At 43.7% G+C, this 23,010-nt stretch overlaps 2 protein-coding genes across 2 annotated transcripts; one reads left to right on the forward strand and one right to left on the reverse strand.

Annotated features, from left to right (window-relative positions):
- The first annotated feature begins 18,478 nt into the window (after positions 1 to 18,478).
- LOC139838923 (uncharacterized) lies at positions 18,479 to 18,982 on the forward strand. Its single transcript, XM_071828941.1, has one exon. It carries the CDS (start codon positions 18,479 to 18,481, stop codon positions 18,980 to 18,982), a length of 504 nt encoding a protein of 167 aa, XP_071685042.1.
- Positions 18,983 to 19,922: 940 nt separating this feature from the next.
- LOC127292376 (uncharacterized) lies at positions 19,923 to 22,632 on the reverse strand. Its single transcript, XM_051321756.2, has 4 exons — positions 22,482 to 22,632; positions 20,810 to 21,913; positions 20,577 to 20,720; positions 19,923 to 20,473 (listed from the first exon to the last, which is right to left on the reverse strand). The coding sequence occupies exons 1-4, from the start codon at positions 22,572 to 22,574 to the stop codon at positions 20,138 to 20,140; spliced, it is 1,677 nt and encodes a 558-aa protein (XP_051177716.1). The 5' UTR covers positions 22,575 to 22,632; the 3' UTR covers positions 19,923 to 20,137.
- Between the last annotated feature and the right edge of the window lie 378 nt (positions 22,633 to 23,010).

The following is a 23,010-nucleotide window of genomic DNA, read 5'->3' on the forward strand; positions in this document are numbered from 1 at the left end:
GCCAGAGCCTCTACTAATAACGGAGAGCATGCAAGATCATAAACAACACATAGGTAATAGATTGGTAATCAACATAACATAGTATTCTCTATCCATCGGATCCCAACAAACACAACATATAGCATTACAGATAGATGATCTTGATCATGTTAGGCAGCTCACAAGATCTGACAATGAAGCACAATGAGGAGAAGACGACCATCTAGCTACTGCTATGGACCCATAGTCCAGGGGTGAACTACTCACTCATCAATCCGGAGGCGACCATGGCGGTGTAGAGTCCTCCGGGAGATGATTCCCCTCTCCGGCAGGGTGCCGGAGGCGATCTCCTGAATCCCCCGAGATGGGATTGGCGGCGGTGGCGTCTCTGGAAGGTTTTCCGTATCGTGGCTCTCGGTACTGGGGGTTTCGCGACGAAGGCTTTAAGTAGGCGGAAGGGCAACGCGGGGGGCCACACGAGGGCCCCACACGCCAGGCCGGCGCGGCCAAGGGCCAGGCCGCGCCGCCCTGTTGTGTCGGCGCCTCATGGCCCCACTTCCTTTCCCCCTCGGTCTTCTGGAAGCTTCATGCAAAAATAGGCCCTTGGGCGTTGATTTCGTCCAATTCCGAGAATATTTCCTTACTAGGATTTCTGAAACCAAAAACAGCAGAAAACAGCAACTGGCTCTTCGGCATCTCGTTAATAGGTTAGTGCCGGAAAATGCATAATAATGACATATAATGTGTATAAAACATGTGAGTATCATCATAAAAGTAGCATGGAACATAAGAAATTATAGATACGTTTGAGACGTATCAACTCCCCACCATGGTGGCCGGCCACCCCACCAAGGAAAGGGGGAGTCCCACTCCCCCTAGGTTTGGTCACATGGAAGGTTTTTGTTGGGGTCTTATTCGGACACTTTGACCTAAACCTTGGGGCTTCCACCTATATAAAGAGGGGAGGAGAGGGGCTGGCCGGCCACACCCTTGCCACCATGGCCGCACCCCCTCATGGCTGCCCTAGCCGGCGCCCCCTCTCCCAAACCCTAGCGGTTCCCTCCTACCTCTCTCTCCCACATAGCTTAGGCGAAGCTCTGTCGGAGATCTCCACCACCACCGACACCACGCCGTCGTGCTGCCGGGATTCCGAGGAGGATCTACTACTTCCGCTGCCCGCTGGAACAGGGAGAAGGACGTCGTCTTCATCAACACCGAACGTGTGACCGAGTACGGAGGTGCTGCCCGATCGTGGCACCGTGATCAAGATCTTCTACGCGCTTTTGCAAGCGGCAAGTGATCGTCTACCGCAGCAATAAGAGCCTAATCTTATAGGCTTTGGAAATCTTCAAGGGCGAGTCTCGATCATCCCCTCGTTGCTCCCGTCTTCTAGATTGCATCTTGGCTTGGATTGCGTTCTCGCGGTAGGAAAATATTTGTTTTCTATGCAACGAATCCCTTCAGTGGTATCAGAGCCGTGTCTATGCATAGATGGTTGCACGAGTAGAACACAATGGTTTTGTGGGCGTTGATGCTCTTGTTGTCTTTAGTTTGAGTACTTTGCATCTTTGTGGCATAGTGGGATGAAGCGGCCCGGACTAACTTTACATGACCGCGTTCATGAGACTTGTTCCTCGTTCGACATGCAACTTGTATTGCATAAGAGGCTTTGCGGGTGTCTGTCTCTCCTACTATAGTGAAGATTCAATTTACTCTTCTATTGACAACATTAGTATCACCGTTGTGGTTCATGTTCGTAGGTAGATTAGATCTCTCTCGAAAACCCTAAACCACGTAAAATATGCAAACCAAATTAGAGACGTCTAACTTGTTTTTGCAGGGTTTGGTGATGTGATATGGCCATAATGTGATGATGAATATGTATGAGATGATCATTATTGTATTGTGGCAACCGGCAGGAGCCTTATGGTTGTCTTTAAATTTCATGTTGGGTAGTATTTCAAATTAGTTGTAATAGTTGCTACATGAGGTGAACAACCATGAAGACGGCGCCATGAACCTTGACGCTACGCCGACGATGATGGAGATCATGCCCGTTGATGATGGAGATCATGTCCGTGCTTTGGTGATGAAGATCGAAGCCGCAAAGACTAAAGGGCCATATCATATCACATATGAACTGCATGTGATGTTAATCCTTTTATGCATCTTATTTTGCTTAGATCACAACGGTAGCATTATAAGATGATCCCTCACATTAATATCAAGATAATAAAGTGTTCTCCCCTCGTATGCACCGTTGTACGGTTAAATGGTTTCAAGCATCTCGTGATGATCGGATGTGATAGACTCAACGTTCACATACAACGGGTGTAAGCCATGTTGAACACGCGGAATACTTGGGTTTGCTTGACGAGCCTAGCATGTACAGACATGGCCTCGGGACAACGGAAACCGAAAGGTTGAACACGAGTCATATGGATGATATGATCAACATGTTGATGTTCACCATTGAAGCTACATCATCTCACGTGATGATCGGTTTTGGTGTAGTGCATTTGGATCGTGTACCACTTAACAACTATGAGGGATGTTGTATTAAGTGGGAGTTCATTAGTAATTAGATTAAAACATGAACTAATTATCATAAACATAGTCTGAGTAGTATTTTGAATTAATTTTGTAGTATTGGCATCCGTTTTTTCTACCATACACTAGTCTTGTAATTGAGATAGAAATACTGTTAAAATCTGACAAGAAACTTTACGGACTGGTACCGTATTGTTAAAGAATCAAGAAATGATTAAATCCTATTGCAAACTTTTAGTAAACCTCACATTGTTGATTCATAGAACTATGGTTTCAATTAGTACCTAAAGTTATCTTGTCTCCGTGAAAATTGAAGTTCAAATTTGTTTGAAAAGTAAGGAGCTAAAAATTTAGTTTTCAGAAATAATCAAGGTATGTGATATATGTGATATCTAAGACCTTATTGCAAGATGATAGAATATAATTTGGTGAGACTACATAAACTCATAAGTTTTATGGGAATGTACGAAGGTTGAAGACGCAAGGCGTACCAATCCTCCAACTATTGGGGCACTAACAATATTCGCATATCCATGAAGTAATCGTCCTTAGTATGCACCGTTGCTAAGACTCGTCGTATCGAAGCATCACGTGATGATCGGGTGTTATAGATTCTACGTGTGCATACAACGGGTGCAAGCCAGATTTGCACATGCGAATACTGAGGTTAAAACTTTACGAGTCTAGCATGTACAGACATGGTCTCGGAAATTCATCATGATACAATGGATAAAATTATGAGTGAAATTGTTCACCATATTACAAGGTTACTAATAGTGAAATCCGGAACACTTGTCATATGATGATCAACTTCAAAGTAAGAACCTCAAAGTTATTGGTATTTGACCAACAAACCTAGAAGTTATTGATGTTGAAGTGTCTTTCTGAATAATGAGGAAAGCTAAAAGAGAAACTACAAAAGATTATTGGCAGAAAGAAAGAAAAGACTAGAAAGTCTAGCTCAGGTGTATATAAAAGATATACATGTTATGGATGTATTCCTCATTTGGTCACACAATAAAATTCTTGGGTATTTGTACCATATTGGTTGGTATGAAGTGTCATACAAAACAACGCAATACAAGAATACAATGGCCTAAGTGACTGACAAGGAATATGATAGGAATACACGTCTGGAACAAAATAAAGTGTTATTATGTTCGTCGTTGGCATTCTATCTAGCCCTTAGGATTTATAATAAAGAACTTAATAATTGTTATTTTGCTCTGCTCAAATGAAAACAATGAGTTGTTCAAATTATGACATTACTCCATGTACGATGGATAAGTTATTATAAATCTTAATGGTGAAACACACACACATAATACTGACGCTAAAATGCCATAAGGCAAATGATTTGAATTCCACTTATTTGTGGAACCGCCATTTAGGTCATGTTAGAAAGGAACGCATGAAGGAACTCCATGCAAATGGATTTTTGGAGTCATTTGGTTTTTTGAATCGTTTGGCGCTTGCAAATCTTTTCTAAAGAGAATGACTAAAATACCGTTCATAGGCCAAGAGTTGAACGGGCAACTAACTTAGTGAAAACATACATGATGATGTATGTGGCTCACTGGGCATAGTTGTGTGCGGGAGATTCTTCTACTTCATGAAAACTTTCAACAATGAATTGAGTATATATATGTGGATATATTCGATAAGGAAGAAGTTTGAAACATTTGAATGGATTCAAATAAATTTCAGCATGAAGTGGAAATCATCGTAATAGAAAAGTCAAATATCTATGATTGGATCATTGGGAAAATATTTGAATTACGAGTTTTAGCGAACATCTAAGAGAGTCATGAAATTGTTCTACAACTCACATTTCTTGAAGTATCATAATGCTGGTATAGTATCCGAGAGATGTATCCAAACCTTGTTGGATCAATGATGAGATAAAATATTGATGCCATTATATTTTTGTGGATTATGCTTTAGTAACCACTGCTTTTACACTGAATAGAGCATCATCATGATCCGTCGAAATGACACCATATGAGTTATGGCATGGGTATGAAACCTGATAGTCTTTTCTTAAATTTTGGTATGCATAGCATATGTAAATAAGTTTACAACCAAAATCGGATGAATGTCTTTGTTGGTTATCCCAAAGAATTGATTGGGAATTCTTTCCACTATGAAGTAAAAGACAAAAGTGTTTGTTAATGTTACTTGCTTATTTCCAAGAAATTGTTTTCTAGTGAAGTATTTGAGTGGGAGGACAATAGAACTTGATAAGGTTTATGAACCTGAGTATAATGATCAGAGTAGCGCAGCATCGGAATTGGTTCCGGAAGCGGCCACGATAATCATGGCTCTCATTACTACAAATTGTTTTAGCCATGGAGATCGAAGTACTTATTGAACCTTGTAGGTATGGTTTACTTTGTGATCAAATAAATGATTTGTGGACAAAGGATTGATTTTGAACAATGATAAACCAACTACAAAACAAAGAAGTTATGATGGGCCCTAACTCCGTTAAAATGGCCATGCGCCATGAAATCCATAATAGAGGAATACTTTTTGAAAGTAAATGGATCTATAGACTTGGATGAAATATCCTTGAAGAAGCTCGACTTGTCGAAAAATTGTTTACGACAAAATTCAAAGAGTTGACTACGATAAGATTAGATCTTCCATAGCAATGCTTATAGTCTATGTGGATTATTCTAGTAATCACTACATATTTCTTTTATGAGATATGCTAGTTGGATGGCAAAATACATTACTTATCAGAAGTATGTATTAAAGGTGTATACAAGATACAACCAAGAGTTTTGCTGGTCCGTGGAATACTAGATAGGTATACAAACTTCAATTGGATGAAGTGAGTATCGCGGAGTTGGAATCTTCACCAGATGAAATAATCAAAGAGTTTTTGATTTCATCAGAAACGATGAAGAGGCTTGCATTTGCAAGAAATTAAGTGGGAGCGCTGAGACATATTTATAATATTTTATGTAGATGACATATAGTTGGTTATAAATGATGTAATTATATACTTGATTAAAAGGTTTCATTGAGAAATTAACTTCAATGAAAGAATATGGACTAAAACATATTTAGTGTCAAGATCTATGAAGATAGATTGGAATACATAAATAAGTTTAAGTCAAAGTACATAGAATGGATATTGAAGTAGTTCAATATAGAAATATTAAGAAGGTGTTCTTTTCATGTGAAGGTTTAACAAGACTTGAGTGTTTTTTGACACTCCATGAGTAAAAACACATGAGTGATTTTAGATCACAAAGAATATGTACAAAAAAAAGATGTCCTGTGCTCTAAAGAGTTAGGAGCATATACCAGAATAATTCACGTGATAATTATTGGACAAACAGTAGGAATATCCTTGAGTACTTTAGAAGATCCAAGGATATATATATATATATATATAATTTTATATGGTGTAATGACAAACAAATCGATGTAATGTGTTGCACCGATATTAGTTTGGTCGCATATAAAAAATAAATTTCAATCTCAATTAGGCTAAGTGTTGTTTAAAAGGTAGCACAATGAGATAGAAGTTGTCTATGCTAGATTTAGAAGAGTTCTAAATATTGTGACGGATTCTACAAACGAAGGCAGAGTATGTCATTGTTTTGACAATGACTGAGGATGTTAAGTCAAGAGGTTCTTTGAGAACTTGGTGTAGTTCCGATAGTGTCAGAACTTTGAAGCTATATTGTGTATGACAATATTAGTGACATATTTCAGACCGCGGAATTAAGGTTCCACCAGAAGACCAAACATATTTAATGCCGACTCATTTGGAAAATGAGTGATGCGTTAAGACGCAAATGAATTGCAAGATACATACGTTTCTGAGCATGTCAGATCCGTTGACTAAAACCTCTCCCGTAAGCAAAACATGATAAAGCACCGGAAGGCCAAGGTGTTAGGGCATCTCCAACCGCGCGACCCAAACGGACGCGCTGGGCCGTCCGTTTTGGGCCGTTTGGGTCGCCGCCCGGACACGCGGACAGCGCCCCGCGTCCGCATGTCCGTTTGGGTCGCGCGCTGCGCCCAACGCGCGGACGCATCGCAAATTGGAGAAACATGAAAACAAAATGAAAATGGCAAATTTAAACGATATTTGATTAAACATATGCCCTATTTTGGGCAAATTTAGTACATAGCCCTATTTTGGGCAAATAAAACTAACAAAAGAAGCCCCTATATGGGCTTTTAAATTTAAACTAATTTAAAAACCCTCTATTAGGGTTTGGTCGGCGGCGCGGTGGCCGCCGGTGCGCCGCCTAGCCCCTGTGGGCGTCGTCGGCGACGTCGTCGTCGTGGACGACGTCCCCGGGCGGCGAGGCGCTGTTGTGGCTCGACCGCGCCGGGGGACTGCGGCCACGGAGACCACAGGGCCTCCTCCCACGGCGAGTGGGGGTCCGGAGCCACCCGCGCCGCCTCCTCCTGGAGGCGCTGCTGCCTCTCTGCCAGCGGCGGCGCCGGCCTCCTGGCGCTGCCTCCTCCAGCCGGCGGCACCTGTCCTCCTGGCGGCGCTGCTCGTCGGCGCGGCGCCTGGCCTCCTCCCGCCGCGCCGCCTCCTCCTCCTCCCGTCGCGCCTGGCGGGCCTGGGCGTAGAGCTCCCAGCCCTCCGCCTCCTCGACCTCCTGCCGGGCCGCCTCCTCCATCTCGGAGGTGCGAATGGCCGCATGGAGGTGCGGCCATTTCGCCTCCTCCTCCGCCACCGAGATGATCAGGGCGGCGTGGAGGTCCGGGTCCTCCTCCAAGGACTCCGGCTTGGGCTCGATGAGGAGAGGCGGCGGTTGCGGCAATGCCGCACCGCCGCGGGCGGCCTCTCCGATGTGGAGGCCGCCGCGGTTCCCTCTGGCCCGCAGCGCCGGCGGCTGATACGTCTCCGACGTATCGATAATTTCTTATGTTCCATGCCACATTATTGATGATTTCTACATGTTATATGCACACTTTATGTCATATTCGTGCATTTTCTGGAACTAACCTATTAACAAGATGCCGAAGTGCCAGTTCCTGTTTTCTGCTGTTTTTGGTTTCAGAAATCCTAGTAACGAAATATTCTCGGAATCGGACGAAATCAACGCCCAAGTTCCTATTTTCACCGGAAGCATCCAGAACACACGAGAACCGCCAGAGAAGGGGGACAGGGCCCCCACACCACACCCTGGCGCGGCCAGAGGGGGGGCCGCGCCGCCCTATGGTGTGGGCCCCCCAGAAGCCCTCCTGCGCCGCCTCTTCGCCTATTTAAAGCCTCCGTCGCGAAAACCCTGATGCAATTGACGAAACCCACAGAAACCTTCCAGAGCCGCTGCCATCGCGAAGCCAAGATCCTGGGACAGAGTCTGCTCCGGCACGCCGCCGGAACGGGGAAGTGCCCCCGGAAGGCTTCTCCATCGACACCGCTGCCATCTCCACCGCCATCTTCATCACCGCTGCTGCTCCCATGAGGAGGGAGTAGTTCTCCATCGAGGCTCGGGGCTGTACCGGTAGCTATGTGGTTCATCTCTCTCATATGTGCTTCAATACAATAATCTCATGAGCTGCTTTACATGATTGAGATTCATATGAGTTTTGTATCACTACTATCTATGTGCTACTCTAGCAAAGTTATTAAAGTAGTTCTATTCCTCCTGCACGTGTGTAAAGGTGACAGTGTGTGCACCGTGTTAGTACTTGGTTTATGCTATGATCATGATCTCTTGTAGATTGCAAAGTTAACTATTGCTATGATAATATTGATGTGATCTATTCCTCCTACATATGCATGAAGGTGACAGTGTGCATGCTATGCTAGTACTTGGTTTAGTCTTTTGATCTATCTTACACTAAAGGTTACTAAAATATGAGCATTATTGTGGAGCTTGTTAACTCCGGCATTGAGGGTTCGTGTAATCCTACGCAATGTGTTCATCATCCAACAAAAGTGTAGAGTATGCATTTATCTATTCTGTTATGTGATCAATGTTGAGAGTGTCCACTAGTGAAAGTGTAATCCCTAGGCCTTGTTCCTAAATACTGCTATCGCTGCTTGTTTACTGTTTTACTGCCTTACTACTGCTGCAATATTACCACCATCAACTACACGCCAGCAAGCTATTTTCTGGCACCGTTGCTACTGCTCATACTTATTTATACCACCTGTATTTCACTATCTCTTCGCCGAACTAGTGCACCTATTTGGTGTGTTGGGGACACAAGAGACTTCTTGCTTTGTGGTTGCAGGGTTGCATGAGAGGGATATCTTTGACCTCTTCCTCCCTGAGTTCGATAAACCTTGGGTGATCCACTTAAGGGAAAACTTGCTGCTGTTCTACAAACCTCTGCTCTTGGAGGCCCAACACTGTCTACAGGAAAGGAGGGGGAACGTAGACATCAAGCACTTTTCTGGCGCCGTTGCCGGGGAGGAAAGGTAAAAGGTACTCACACTCCGGATCTCGGCTACTAAGCTATTATCCGGCGTTGTAAGTACTCGAAGCTATTTCCTTTAGATCCTGCAATTGCAACTTTTTGTTTCTTGTTTACACTAGTTTGGCATAATGGACAAGAATGAGCTTCTATTTCTGTTTCCTGATTTAAAACATGGATTGTTTGATGCGAAAATTAAAAAACCTATGGAATCTTATTTGCATGCTGGTAGTAATATTAGTATGAACGCTTTGAACACCATTGTTGATAATAATATAGAAAGTTCTAAGCTTGGGGAAGCTGGTTTTCATGATCTTTTTAGTCCCCCAAGAATTGAGGAGAAAATTTTCTTTGATGATACTTTGCCTCCTATTTATGATGATTATAATGATATTGGTCTTTTAGTGCCGCCTACTACGGAGAGTAATTTTTATGATGATAATACTATGCCTCCTACACTTGATGAGAATAATAATGATAGCTACTTTGTTGAATTTGCTCCCACTACAACTAATAAAATTGATTATGCTTATGTGGAGAGTAATTATTTTATGCATGAGACTCATGATAAGAATGCTTTAAGTGATAGTTATATTGTTGAGTTTGCTCATGATGCTACTGAAAGTTATTATGAGAGAGGAAAATATGGTTGTAGAAATTTTCATGTTACTAAAATGCCTCTCTATGTGCTGAAATTTTTGAAGCTACACTTGTTTTATCTTCCTATGCTTGTTACTTTGCTATTCATGAACTTGTTTATTTACAAGATTCCTATGCATAGGAAGCATGTTAGGCTTAAATGTGTTTTGAATTTGCCTCTTGATGCTCTCTTTTGCTTCAAATACTATTTCTTGCGAGTGCATCATTAAAACTGCTGAGCCCATCTTAATGGCTATAAAGAAAGCAACTTCTTGGGAGATAACCCATGTGTTATTTTGCTACAGTACTTTGTTTTATATTTGTGTCTTGGAAGTTGTTTACTACTGTAGCAACCTCTCCTTATCTTAGTTTTGTGTTTTGTTGTGCCAAGTAAAGTCTTTGATAGTAAAGTCAATACTAGATTTGGATTACTGCGCAGAAACTGTTTTCTTGCTGTCACGAATCTGGGCCTAATTCTCTGTAGGTAACTCAGAAAATTATGCCAATTTACGTGTGTGATCCTCAGATATGTACGCAACTTTCATTCAATTTGAGCATTTTCATCTGAGCAAGTCTGGTGCCATTTTAAAATTCGTCTTTACGGACTGTTCTGTTTTGACAGATTCTGCCTTTTATTTCGCATTGCTTCTTTCGCTGTGTTGGGTGGATTTCTTTGTTCCATTACCTTCCAGTAGCTTTGGGCAATGTCCAGAAGTGTTAAGAATGATTGTGTCACCTCTGAACATGTGAGTTTTTGATTATGCACTAACCCTCTAATGAGTTTGTTTCGAGTTTGGTGTGGAGGAAGTTTTCAAGGGTCAAGAGAGGAGGATGATATACTATGGTCAAGGAGAGTGAAAGCTCTAAGCTTGGGGATGCCCCGGTGGTTCATCCCTGCATATTTCAAGAAGACTCAAGCATCTAAGCTTGGGGATGCCCAAGGCATCCCCTTCTTCATCGACAACATTATCAGGTTCCTCCCTTGAAACTATATTTTTATTCGGTCACATCTTATGTACTTTACTTGGAGCGTCTATTTGTTTTTGTTTTGTTTGAATAAAATGGATCCTAGCATTCACTTTGTGGGAGAGAGACACGCTCCGCTGTAGCATATGGACAAGTATGTCCTTAGGCTCTACTCATAGTATTCATGGCGAAGTTTCTTCTTCGTTAAATTGTTATATGGTTGGAATTGAAAATGATACATGTAGTAATTGCTATTAATGTCTTGGGTAATGTGATACTTGGCAATTGTTGTGCTCATGTTTAAGCTCTTGCATCATATACTTTGCACCCATTAATGAAGAAATACATAGAGCATGCTAAAATTTGGTTTGCATATTTGGTTTCTCTAAGGTCTAGATAATTTCTAGTATTGAGTTTGAACAACAAGGAAGACGGTGTAGAGTCTTATAATGTTTTCAATATGTCTTTTATGTGAGTTTTGCTGCACCAGTTCATCCTTGTGTTTGTTTCAAATAAGCCTTGCTAGCCTAAACCTTGTATCGAGAGGGAATACTTCTCATGCATCCAAAATACTTGAGCCAACCACTATGCCATTTGTGTCCACCATACCTACCTACTACATGGTATTTTCCGCCATTCCAAAGTAAATTGCTTGAGTGCTACCTTTAAAATTCCATCATCACCTTTGCAATATATAGCTCATGGGACAAATAGCTTAAAAACTATTGTGGTATTGAATATGTAATTATGCACTTTATCTCTTATTGAGTTGCTTGTTGTGCGATAACCATGTTTCTGGGGACGCCATCAACTATTCTTTGTTGAATATCATGTGAGTTGCTATGCATGTTCGTCTTGTCTGAAGTAAGAGAGATCTACCACCTTATGGTTAAGCATGCATATTGTTAGAGAAGAACATTGGGCCGCTAACTAAAGCCATGATCCATGGTGGAAGTTTCAGTTTTGGACATATATCCTCAATCTCAAATGAGAAAATTATTAATTGTTGTTACATGCTTATGCATAAAAGAGGAGTCCATTATCTGTTGTCTATGTTGTCCCGGTATGGATGTCTAAGTTGAAGAATAATCAATAGCGAGAAATCCAATGCAAGCTTTCTCCTTAGACCTTTGTACAGGCGGCATAGAGGTACCCTTTTGTGACACTTGGTCAAAACATGTGCATTGTGATGATCCGGTAGTCCAAGCTAATTAGGACAAGGTGCGGGCACTATTAGTACACTATGCATGAGGCTTGCAACTTGTAAGATATAATTTACATGATACATATGCTTTATTACTACCGTTGACAAAATTGTTTCATGTTTTCAAAATCAAAGCGCTAGCACAAATATAGCAATCGATGCTTTTCCTCTATGGAGGACCATTCTTTTACTTTCAATGTTGAGTCAGTTCACCTATTTCTCTCCACCTCAAGAAGCAAACACTTGTGTGAACTGTGCATTGATTCCTACATACTTGCTTATTGCACTTATTATATTACTCTATGTTGACAATATCCAGGAGATATACATGTTACAAGTTGAAAGCAACCGCTGAAACTTAATCTTCTTTTGTGTTGCTTCAATGCCTTTACTTTGAATTATTGCTTTATGAGTTAACTCTTATGCAAGACTTATTGATGCTTGTCTTTAAGTACTATTCATGAAAAGTCTTTGCTTTATGATTCATTTGTTTACTCATGTCATTACCATTGTTTTGATCGCTGCATTCACTACATATGCTTTACAAATAGTATGATCAAGATTATGATGGCATGTCACTCCAGAAATTATCTGTGTTATCGTTTTACCTGCTCGGGACGAGCAGAACTAAGCTTGGGGATGCTGATACGTCTCCGACGTATCGATAATTTCTTATGTTCCATGCCACATTATTGATGATTTCTACATGTTATATGCACACTTTATGTCATATTCGTGCATTTTCTGGAACTAACCTATTAACAAGATGCCGAAGTGCGCCTCGTTTTCTCTGCTGTTTTTGGTTTCAGAAATCCTAGTAACGAAATATTCTCGGAATCGGACGAAATCAACGCCCAAGTTCCTATTTTCACCGGAAGCATCCAGAACACATGAGAACCGCCAGAGAAGGGGGACAGGGCCCCCACACCACACCCTGGCGCGGCCAGAGGGGGGGCCGCGCCGCCCTATGGTGTGGGCCCCCCCAGAAGCCCTCCTGCGCCGCCTCTTCGCCTATTTAAAGCCTCCGTCGCGAAAACCCTGATGCAATTGACGAAACCCACAGAAACCTTCCAGAGCCGCTGCCATCGCGAAGCCAAGATCTGGGGGACAGGAGTCTCTGTTCCGGCACGCCGCCGGAACGGGGAAGTGCCCCCGGAAGGCTTCTCCATCGACACCGCTGCCATCTCCACCGCCATCTTCATCACCGCTGCTGCTCCCATGAGGAGGGAGTAGTTCTCCATCGAGGCTCGGGGCTGTACCGGTAGCTATGTGGTTCATCTCTCTCATATGTGCTTCAATACAATAATCTCATGAGCTGCTTTACATGATTGAGATTCATATGAGTTTTGTATCACTACTATCTATGTGCTACTCTAGCAAAGTTATTAAAGTAGTTCTATTCCTCCTGCACGTGTGTAAAGGTGACAGTGTGTGCACCGTGTTAGTACTTGGTTTATGCTATGATCATGATCTCTTGTAGATTGCAAAGTTAACTATTGCTATGATAATATTGATGTGATCTATTCCTCCTACATATGCATGAAGGTGACAGTGTGCATGCTATGCTAGTACTTGGTTTAGTCTTTTGATCTATCTTACACTAAAGGTTACTAAAATATGAGCATTATTGTGGAGCTTGTTAACTCCGGCATTGAGGGTTCGTGTAATCCTACGCAATGTGTTCATCATCCAACAAAAGTGTAGAGTATGCATTTATCTATTCTGTTATGTGATCAATGTTGAGAGTGTCCACTAGTGAAAGTGTAATCCCTAGGCCTTGTTCCTAAATACTGCTATCGCTGCTTGTTTACTGTTTTACTCACATTACTCGCTGCAATATTACCACCATCAACTACACGCCAGCAAGCTATTTTCTGGCACCGTTGCTACTGCTCATACTTATTTATACCACCTGTATTTCACTATCTCTTCGCCGAACTAGTGCACCTATTTGGTGTGTTGGGGACACAAGAGACTTCTTGCTTTGTGGTTGCAGGGTTGCATGAGAGGGATATCTTTGACCTCTTCCTCCCTGAGTTCGATAAACCTTGGGTGATCCACTTAAGGGAAAACTTGCTGCTGTTCTACAAACCTCTGCTCTTGGAGGCCCAACACTGTCTACAGGAAAGGAGGGGGAACGTAGACATCAGCGGCCGACGCCGACTGCTGCTGGCCTCGTCGTCATTGGCTCCGGGAGCGAACCGTCGCTTCGGGGCCATGGCGCTGGTTTTGCTCGGGGAGTGGAGTGGGGACTGGAGTGGAGGGCCAGATCCCCTCCAGTCCCCATTTATTAGACTCCCTGGTCACCGACAGGTGGGCCCAAGGGAGACGAGGCGACCAGCGCGCGGACGCGAGCGGACGGCGCGTGCCATCCGCGGCCACGCAAACCTAGCCCAGATTTGGGCCGGGTTTGCGTCGTTCCGGACGCCGCGGCCGTCCGCTTTTGCGGTGCGTCCCCGCGTTGGGCCGGGTTTTTGTCCGTTTCGACCCATCCGGACGCGCGAGCGCGGGATGGGTCGCCCGGTTGGAGATGCCCTTATATCTTTACAAATGTAAACTAGATTATTGACTCTAGTGCAAGTGGGAGACTGTTGGAGATATGCCCAAGAGGCAATAATAAAATGGTTATTATAATATATCTTTGTGTTTATGATAATGTTTACATACCATGCTATAATTATATTAACCGAAACATTGATACATGTGTGTTATGTGAACAACAAGGAGTCCCTAGTAAGCCTCTTGTATAACTAGCTTGTTGATTAATAGATGATCATGGTTTCGTGATCATGAACATTGGATGTTATTAATAACAAGGTTATGTCATTATATGAATGATGTAATGGACACACCCAATTAAGCGTAGCATAAGATCACGTCATTAAGTTATTTGCTATAAGCTTTCGATACATAGTTACCTAGTCCTTATGACCATGAGATCATGTAAATCACTTATACCGGAAAGGTACTTTGATTACATCAAACGCCACTGCGTAAATGGGTGGTTATAAAGGTGGGATTAAGTATCCGGAAAGTATGAGTTGAGGCATATGGATCAACAGTGGGATTTGTCCATCCCGATGACGGATAGATATACTCTGGGCCCTCTCGGTGGAATGTCATCTATTGTCTTGCAAGCATATGAATAAGTTCATAAGAGACCACATACCACGGTACGAGTAAAGAGTACTTGTCAGGAGACGAGGTTGAACAAGGTATAGAGTGATACCGATGATCAAACCTCGGACAAGTAAAATATCGCGTGACAAAGGGAATTGGTATCATATGTGAATGGTTCATTCGATCACTAAAGTCATCGTTGAATATGTGGGAGCCATTATGGATCTCCAGATCCCGCTATTGGTTATTGGTCGAAGAGAAGTCTCAACCATGTCTACATAGTTCGCGAACCGTAGGGTGACACACTTAAGATTTGCTGTCGTTTAAAGTAGATATGGAATATGGAATGGAGTTCGAAGTTTTGTTCGGAGTCTCGGATGGGATCCAGGACATCACGAGGAGTTCCGGAATGGTCCGGAGAATAAGATTCATATATAGGAAGTCATTTTCTAGGTTTGAAAATGATCCGGTATTTTCTCTGGAAGGTTCTAGAAGGTTCTAGAAGAGTCCGGAAGAAATAAGGATGGAAGGTGGAGTCCCAGAGGGACTCCACCCACCTTGGCCGGCCAGCCTAAGGGAGGAGGAGTCCCAAGTGGACTCCCCACCATGGTGGCCGGCCACCCCACCAAGGAAAGGGGGGAGTCCCACTCCCCCTAGGTTTGGTCACATGGAAGGTTTTTGTTGGGGTCTTATTCGGACACTTTGACCTAAACCTTGGGGCTTCCACCTATATAAAGAGGGGAGGAGAGGGGCTGGCCGGCCACACCCTTGCCACCATGGCCGCACCCCCTCATGTCTGCCCTAGCCGGCGCCCCCTCTCCCAAACCCTAGCGGTTCCCTCCTACCTCTCTCTCCCACATAGCGTAGGCGAAGCTCTGTCGGAGATCTCCACCACCACCGACACCACGCCGTCGTGCTGCCGGGATTCCGAGGAGGATCTACTACTTCCGCTGCCCGCTGGAACGGGGAGAAGGACGTCGTCTTCATCAACACCGAACATGTGACCGAGTACGGAGGTGCTGCCCGATCGTGGCACCGTGATCAAGATCTTCTACGCGCTTTTGCAAGCGGCAAGTGATCGTCTACCGCAGCAATAAGAGCCTACTCTTATAGGCTTTGGAAATCTTCAAGGGTGAGTCTCGATCATCCCCTCGTTGCTCCCGTCTTCTAGATTGCATCTTGGCTTGGATTGCGTTCTCGCGGTAGGAAATTTTTTGTTTTCTATGCAACGAATCCCTTCATGTATTGCCCCTTGTATCAGCGTCATGGCCCCACTTGTCATTCGATATACCGAAGCCCCACTCGTTCGTGTTTTGTTCAGGGATACAGCAATGCTTACGGTCAAACAAAGATGGATGGTCTGACGTGTCTTTGCGGGCTCTACGTGGCCCCACTAGTCAGAAGATAACGGTCAACCGTCGGGCAAACGGCCGTTACAGCACCTGTGATGGTTTCAGACAAGGACTTGGGGAAAACTGAGGAAAAACTAAGGAGCTGGCGAAAACTGATCACAACTAAGGACCCGAGGGCACGAAAATAGAAATCCCAATAAAATAATGATAATAGATTTGAGAGTAGCACATCCGTAAATACTCTTGCCCTAAAGCCAGAGGTGAGAAGGGCCTCTTGGTCCAACCACTATCCTCACAGCCGCGAGCAACAACAGTTATTAAGCATATGAATACAGACCAACGCATTAAGCTAGATGATTGTGCCATGATCCCGAATGAATCACTAAACATGTACCGTCACTTTATCCTTTCTGTCACTGAGGTTTCGCGGTAGCACGCCGTTCTTCACTCATCCCACCTCTTCCCTTGATCGATCTGAATGATATGGGTACCTGCAGATCATCAAAAGTAGGAAAAGAGACAAGGATACACGATTGCAAAACTCCTATTAAATCCTTACACATATAATAAGATTAGATGCACATGAACGCTGCGAGGATTCACCCCAACCTGCAGCCCATGAGGACTATTCACACATAATATCAAGATCAATAACAAATATAGAAATCATTGTGGCAAATACTTGGATTGAAATCACAATATTCTTACACTGGTCGCCAATTCTCAAGGAGATCTCTATTACCATGGTGATAGGTATGGCTATGGAGGAGATTGGAGATGGAACGGATAAACTATGACGGTGGATCTCCTTCGGTGTGGTGTAGATGGATCTGATGGATGGAGGGCTCTGTTTGGCGACGAATGGCGCACTCTCTTTTTGGCGTCGGGTCCTTCACAAACTTATAGGGTTTGAACTCAGGAAGGTTGCTGCACATGGTACAGTCGGACGGTACGGGCGGGGCTTGCCCGTACCGATGTCCATTAAAGTCCCTGGAACCGCCTCTTCAAGCGTAGTCAACTTTGCCATAATCCTGACACGATTTTCTTCAGTAATTGTAGGTCCATTTGTCATTATGACATGATTTTCTGCACACCATTCAAAAATAGAAGAGACTGCACATCTTTGCATTAATTAGTCATTAGTGGCAAGTTGAGAGGTAAACTTAGTTAATTTCTTGATTTAGCTAAGGGTTTAAACGCAAGAAAAAGTGGTGTATTTCATAGCCATCACCGAACACTCCACCCTTTCTTCTTCGGAGGATTCGTGGTGCCTACCAGGCAAGTCCGACGCGGAAAAACTATGAGGCGCGTCTTCCCTGCAGCCACCGTGCATCCAGTCGTCTGAATCGCCGCTCTGCCATCGCCAAATCGCCGCCACGACCTCGATGCATCCGGAGCGCCTGCAAGGTGTTTGAAGGTATGCGTCGGCCTTCTTTGAATTATATTTTGTAGTTTGTTTGTTAAATTTGTTGCGCTTCATGGATAGATGGGCTCTTCATACGCTTCATGGATAGATGGGCTCTTCATACGATTCATCCGATGAAGAATGGGATATTCAAGAAGAAGAAGAAGAAGAAGAAGAGATGCAATGCTATGGGCTATGTGCGCAAGGAAGAGGCCGAAGCATGGTGGTTCCGTTGTTGGTCGACAGAAATTGTGGCAGGAGAGGATAGAAGGACACGAGAAGCTGATGCGTAGCTATTTTGCGGAGAATGCAACACTTCCAGAGAGCTATTTCCGTCGTCATTTTCGGATGAGCATCAACTTGTTGAAAAAAAAATGCAGAGGATCTCAAGAAGTACGACATGTTCTTTGAGCATCAGAGGAATGCATCCGGAACACTAGGGCATAGTACGGAGCAAAATATCACCGCTGATTTTCGTATGTTGGCATACGTGATACCATGTGATCTAGTTGATGACCATTTGGCGATGGGAGAGAGCCAAGCTATCAAGTGTGTCAAGCGCTTTGCCGTTGCAATGGTGAAGGTGTTCAACGAGGTTTATTTGCGAGCACCCAATGAAGCTGATACGACAAGGCTTCTTGAGTTCAACAAGAATCGCGGATTTCCATGTATTCTTGGTTCCATCGATTGTATGCATTGGAGTTGAAAGAATTGTCCTACCACATGGACAGTTCAAAGGCCACAAAAGGATTCCACCATAATCCTTGAAGCTGTGGACTATGAAACTTTTATTTGGCATGCTTTTTCGGATTGCTCGGTACGTTAAACGACATCACCGTTGTCCAACGGTCACCCTTAATGAGCATAATTGCTTTGGGTGATACTCCACCGATTCAGTTTCAAGCCAATGGGCGCACATACAACTTTGGGTACTTCCTAGCCGACGGCATCTACCCAAAGTGGCAAACATTTGTGAAGCCAGTTGTGAAACCATCTGGTAAGAAACAAGTTCAATTCCACAATGCAGAAGCGGCGGCAAGGAAAGATGTTGAGAGATCATTTGGGATTTTGCAAGCCCAATTTACTATTGTTAGAGGACCAAGATTTTGGGATCAAGAGGTCCTTTGGTACATCATGGATGCATGTATCATCATGCATAACATGATCCTCGTAGATGAGCGTGGCCAAGACAATAACTGCTTGCACTATGAGTTGATGTACCGACCAGTTCGAGTGCATAGGAGAGAAGAGAGAGTTACCAAGTTTATTGCCTCCTACGAAGCTATTCGGAAAGAGGAAATCCATCTTGACCTTCAGAATTATCTGATCGAAGAGTGGTGGACATGGAATGGGCAGCAGTAATTATATGTCATTTGTAGTTGTTGTATTTCATTTATTCACAGTTTGTTGTATTAATAATAAATTTTTATTTCGTACTATTGTAATAACTATTTATATTTAATTTATTTAATTGTGTTTGATCTTTATAGCGCTTTCTAGTTATTGTTTTCCGTTTGTGCATGCGCGCTGCATTTTACATGCGCGCTGCATTTTACAGAGCCTGAAATCGACGTGTTTTGCGTGCACTAAACATTACAGCCCCTGGTGAAACAATTCGCAAACGAGCGCAAACGAGCGCGCCAAAACTAGGAAAACAACGCTTTATAATTGTTTTACTGCACGGTGCCAGCGCGCATCTGTTGGGGATACAGTGTGATTATTTCCAAATTCAACTTTTAGGAGTCCACGGTCAACCAAGTATAGTCAACAATATAGAAGAATTCTTACCTATCTTTGGACACGGCGTTTTTGATCTCGAGCTCATTTGCTCCTGTTTTGGTGGACCAATAAGGTAGCATGCATGTGTGTGCCAGACATGTTTATCCCAACAGGTGCGATGTGTCAATAATTCAGGAAATATCTTTACCTGTACCTCTACCTGTATGGACTTCCCGTATAGACTGCTGTGAACGGTGGTCAAGCATTGATGATTGGATGGGCAAACGTCACGGCTGTAGGTATGAGCTTCCTGCAACTCGACATGCACGGCACATGCGTACGACCTTGGCTGCTTGCTCCTTTGAGGCCGAGCATGCCCATGAGCTGCAAGCATTTATTATCTCTGTACGACAGTACTCAAGCACTGTGTAAAAAGAGAGTTACGGATAGAATACATAGTTAAATATACTGACAAAGTCAGAAGAACATGGAACTTGATTGGTTCAGAAATAGAGAGCATCTACACCCCAGATCAGAAATGAATTTCTCCCTATCTTTTTGGTTCTTCCAAAAGGAGAAACGAAAAAAAAGGTACGAGTATATTTTAGGCGTCAAGTGGTAATTTTTGCCGAGTCAAGCCACATTATGAACAGCTAGCTGCATCATCTGCATAAGATACCCAAATATAAACACATGTTCTGTCCTTTAGGCCAGCATAATTAGGCCGTGCCATACAGCTACAACGCCAACAAAGGGAGGCCGGCCACCAGCACATACTCCGTACTAAATTATCGGAAGTCATTCCAAGACTATCTTGCGACGCGGAAAGCCAGTTCCATCTGTAAGCTCGTCGAGGACCTCGGATCTCTCGCACTCGTGCCACTCCTGCCGGCGCGGGACTACCTTCAGATTGACGATCCCCTGCTCTCCGTCTTCCACAACGTGCCCGTCCAGCAGGTGGACGCACCCCAGCCACCGGGACGCTGTCATGATCCGCTTCACAAAGCTGGTCTGCCACTCTGTGCCATCGAAGCCGATGACCACGAGTTCTCTCAGGTGACGGTGCCCTTGCGGTTGCTCCACCTGCACATCTAGTGATCCAGCAGCGCTCGCCCTCTCTGAGTTTTTGTCAAACTGCATTCAGAGTTTAGAATACTTGGTTTCGGAATTCTTTCAGAAACGAAAATGTACGTGTTAGACAAGAAAACTTAGTTACTAGGTTATACAAAGAACATACATGAACTTGGAGCAACTGCAAGAAAGGTGCAGCGGCAAACAGGATGAAGATCCAGAATGTGTCCCAGCTCCTTGGCACGTTTGCAACGAATAACTTCTTCAGATGATTGAGCCGGCTAGCTATGTTAGTTGGTTCAATCCACATCTGCACACATGATACAGTATTTAGCACTATCGCAATGCAAGGTTATGATGATCAATAAAAGACGAAATCATTCAGGGATGCTTCCTCACCTGATGCCCTTTCAATTGCAGAACAAGGTACTCCAGTGGTGGCGGCGTCCCTTTAAAGAATTTGTCTAGTGCATAGGTACTTTTCCTACGGAAGTTGTCGTTATCGCCATTATCTCCAGTTTCCAGGAAGTCCAAACTCACATGCCTAAGTTGAGGCACCTCACCATACTGTAGTTTCGCTGGCCGGCCCCGAAAAGCAAATGTTTCAAGACAAGGCAGCGAAGTCAGATAGATTTTCCAGATGCTGCAGTTGTCCAATTGCAGATTCTTTAACCTTGAGGCAGGAAAATTGAAGCGATAAGGTTGCGAGTGATACGAACAATTTTTCAGCCTCAGATCCACCAGCAGAACACAGTTTATCAGAATATCATATAGGATGTGAACACGTAAACTTTTATCGCACAGAGTAAGTGTTGTGAGCCTCTGAAAAAACAACGGAGTGCGTCCATAATGACAGCAATTGGATAGCACAAGGCGTTTGAGTCGCACATTCTGGCATCCATCCAATAGCCGGAAGTTATATGGATGCCAAGAGTTCTCAATGGTAATCTCCAAATCCTCAACTCCCCATCTGCCAACCGCTGCCGGAATCCATTGATCTAAACTGCTCGTGCTAAAGGTTTGAAGCCTCAGCTTCTGGATGGACCGTTGCTGAACATTATTGGGAGGCAGAAGGAATGCATTCACCCGTTTCACATATCGTCGCATGGCGAGACGCTCATAACGTTGCAGGATGGGTGTGAGCAAACGGACCTTCCCCATGCACCGCTCATACTGGTCTTTGATGGCATAAAACCGATCATACTGGTCTTTGAAAGCACAACTGTCAGTCAGATTCCGTGCCTTCTTCTCTGCTTCATACCCAGCCCTAGCCTCCGCGGTTATTTTCTTCAGTCTGTGGTAGCGTGGAGGGAGAATCTCATAAATGGAAAGGTCATAACATGTGTGCGATCGCCGAGGAAGATTTAGCCACCGCTTTGACAGGATAGTGGTGGTTATTGTTGTGAGTGCATCTAGCTTGTCAAGGATCATGATCAGTATCTCATCAGGTAGGCTGCTGATCATGTCGACGCAGCAGCTGATGTGTTCATCTCTCATACGCATCTGTTTCGTTTCCAACATAAAGAATATATGGAACTACTGTCAGTGAATTCCAAATAAGCTGTGCAGATAAGTAAGCCACTTGTCTTAAACAGCAATCGTGATAAACAAACCAAATAATGACATTTTTTTATCAAGGTCTCTAAAATCACAGAGACTAACACCTTAAAGAGTGCTTCTACCTACACAAACCCAAGAGGCACATTTTTTGCGGGGAAAACAAAATAGTGACGTGAAGAAGAAAGCAGTTTTAAGAGCAGGTGCTGGTTGAGCAATTCTGACAAGTAGATATATTAACAATAAAAACTGTAGCAGAACAATCATCTTAAACTGCATTCTCTCTATCTACGGCATCAGTATTATTAAGCAACGCATGGAGCGCGATCCACAAATAGAGATATTTTTCCTGACGAAAGTAAAAAAAAAAAGCTGAATTTCCGTGGCCACCAGTTTACTTGCTGGACGAATTTGAACATTAATTAGCAGCGAGGACAGAATTATGGGAAATTTACAGGTAATAAAACGGGAGGAGGGGGAGCGGGTGGGGTTGGGGTTGGGGGTAGCGGCGTACTCGCTTGGACGGCGGGAGAGCGGTGTTGGCGACGGCGAGATCGTATGCTTTTCTGAGTCGGCGGTGGAGCCGAGGCGACGTCTCCATGGCCATCGTATCAGAACAGCGGCGGTTGGCTCGACGGGGGTGAGTGGATCTGGGCTTGTTTGCGTTTACGGGCCCCGCCAAATGTTGGGTTGTCAACGAGCCGAATTAAAGCTCGGCTCGAGGCTCGCGAGCTTGACCTGCACTCGAGTTCGAATATAAAGTGAATAGCACCTCGTTATGGGGCGTTTTGATTTTTTCTTTTTTACCTATGATACAATGAAAGTAATTTCCTGTAGAAATATTTTTATACAAGTACAATACCTGATCATCTTTGATTTCAAAAAAAGTTTAATTTTTAAACTTTTTTAACTATTTTTTTATTTTCCCAAGTATGGGGGTGTGTACCACCCGAGAGCCACAATGCATTTCTCGCCTCTACTACTCGTTTTTCTCTCTTTACCAGCTCGTAACTTGTTTAGTTTACATTAGTCTGCCACACGTT

This window comes from Lolium perenne, chromosome 4, assembly GCF_019359855.2.
Source record: "Lolium perenne isolate Kyuss_39 chromosome 4, Kyuss_2.0, whole genome shotgun sequence".
In the NCBI taxonomy this organism is placed as follows: Eukaryota; Viridiplantae; Streptophyta; class Magnoliopsida; order Poales; family Poaceae; genus Lolium; species Lolium perenne.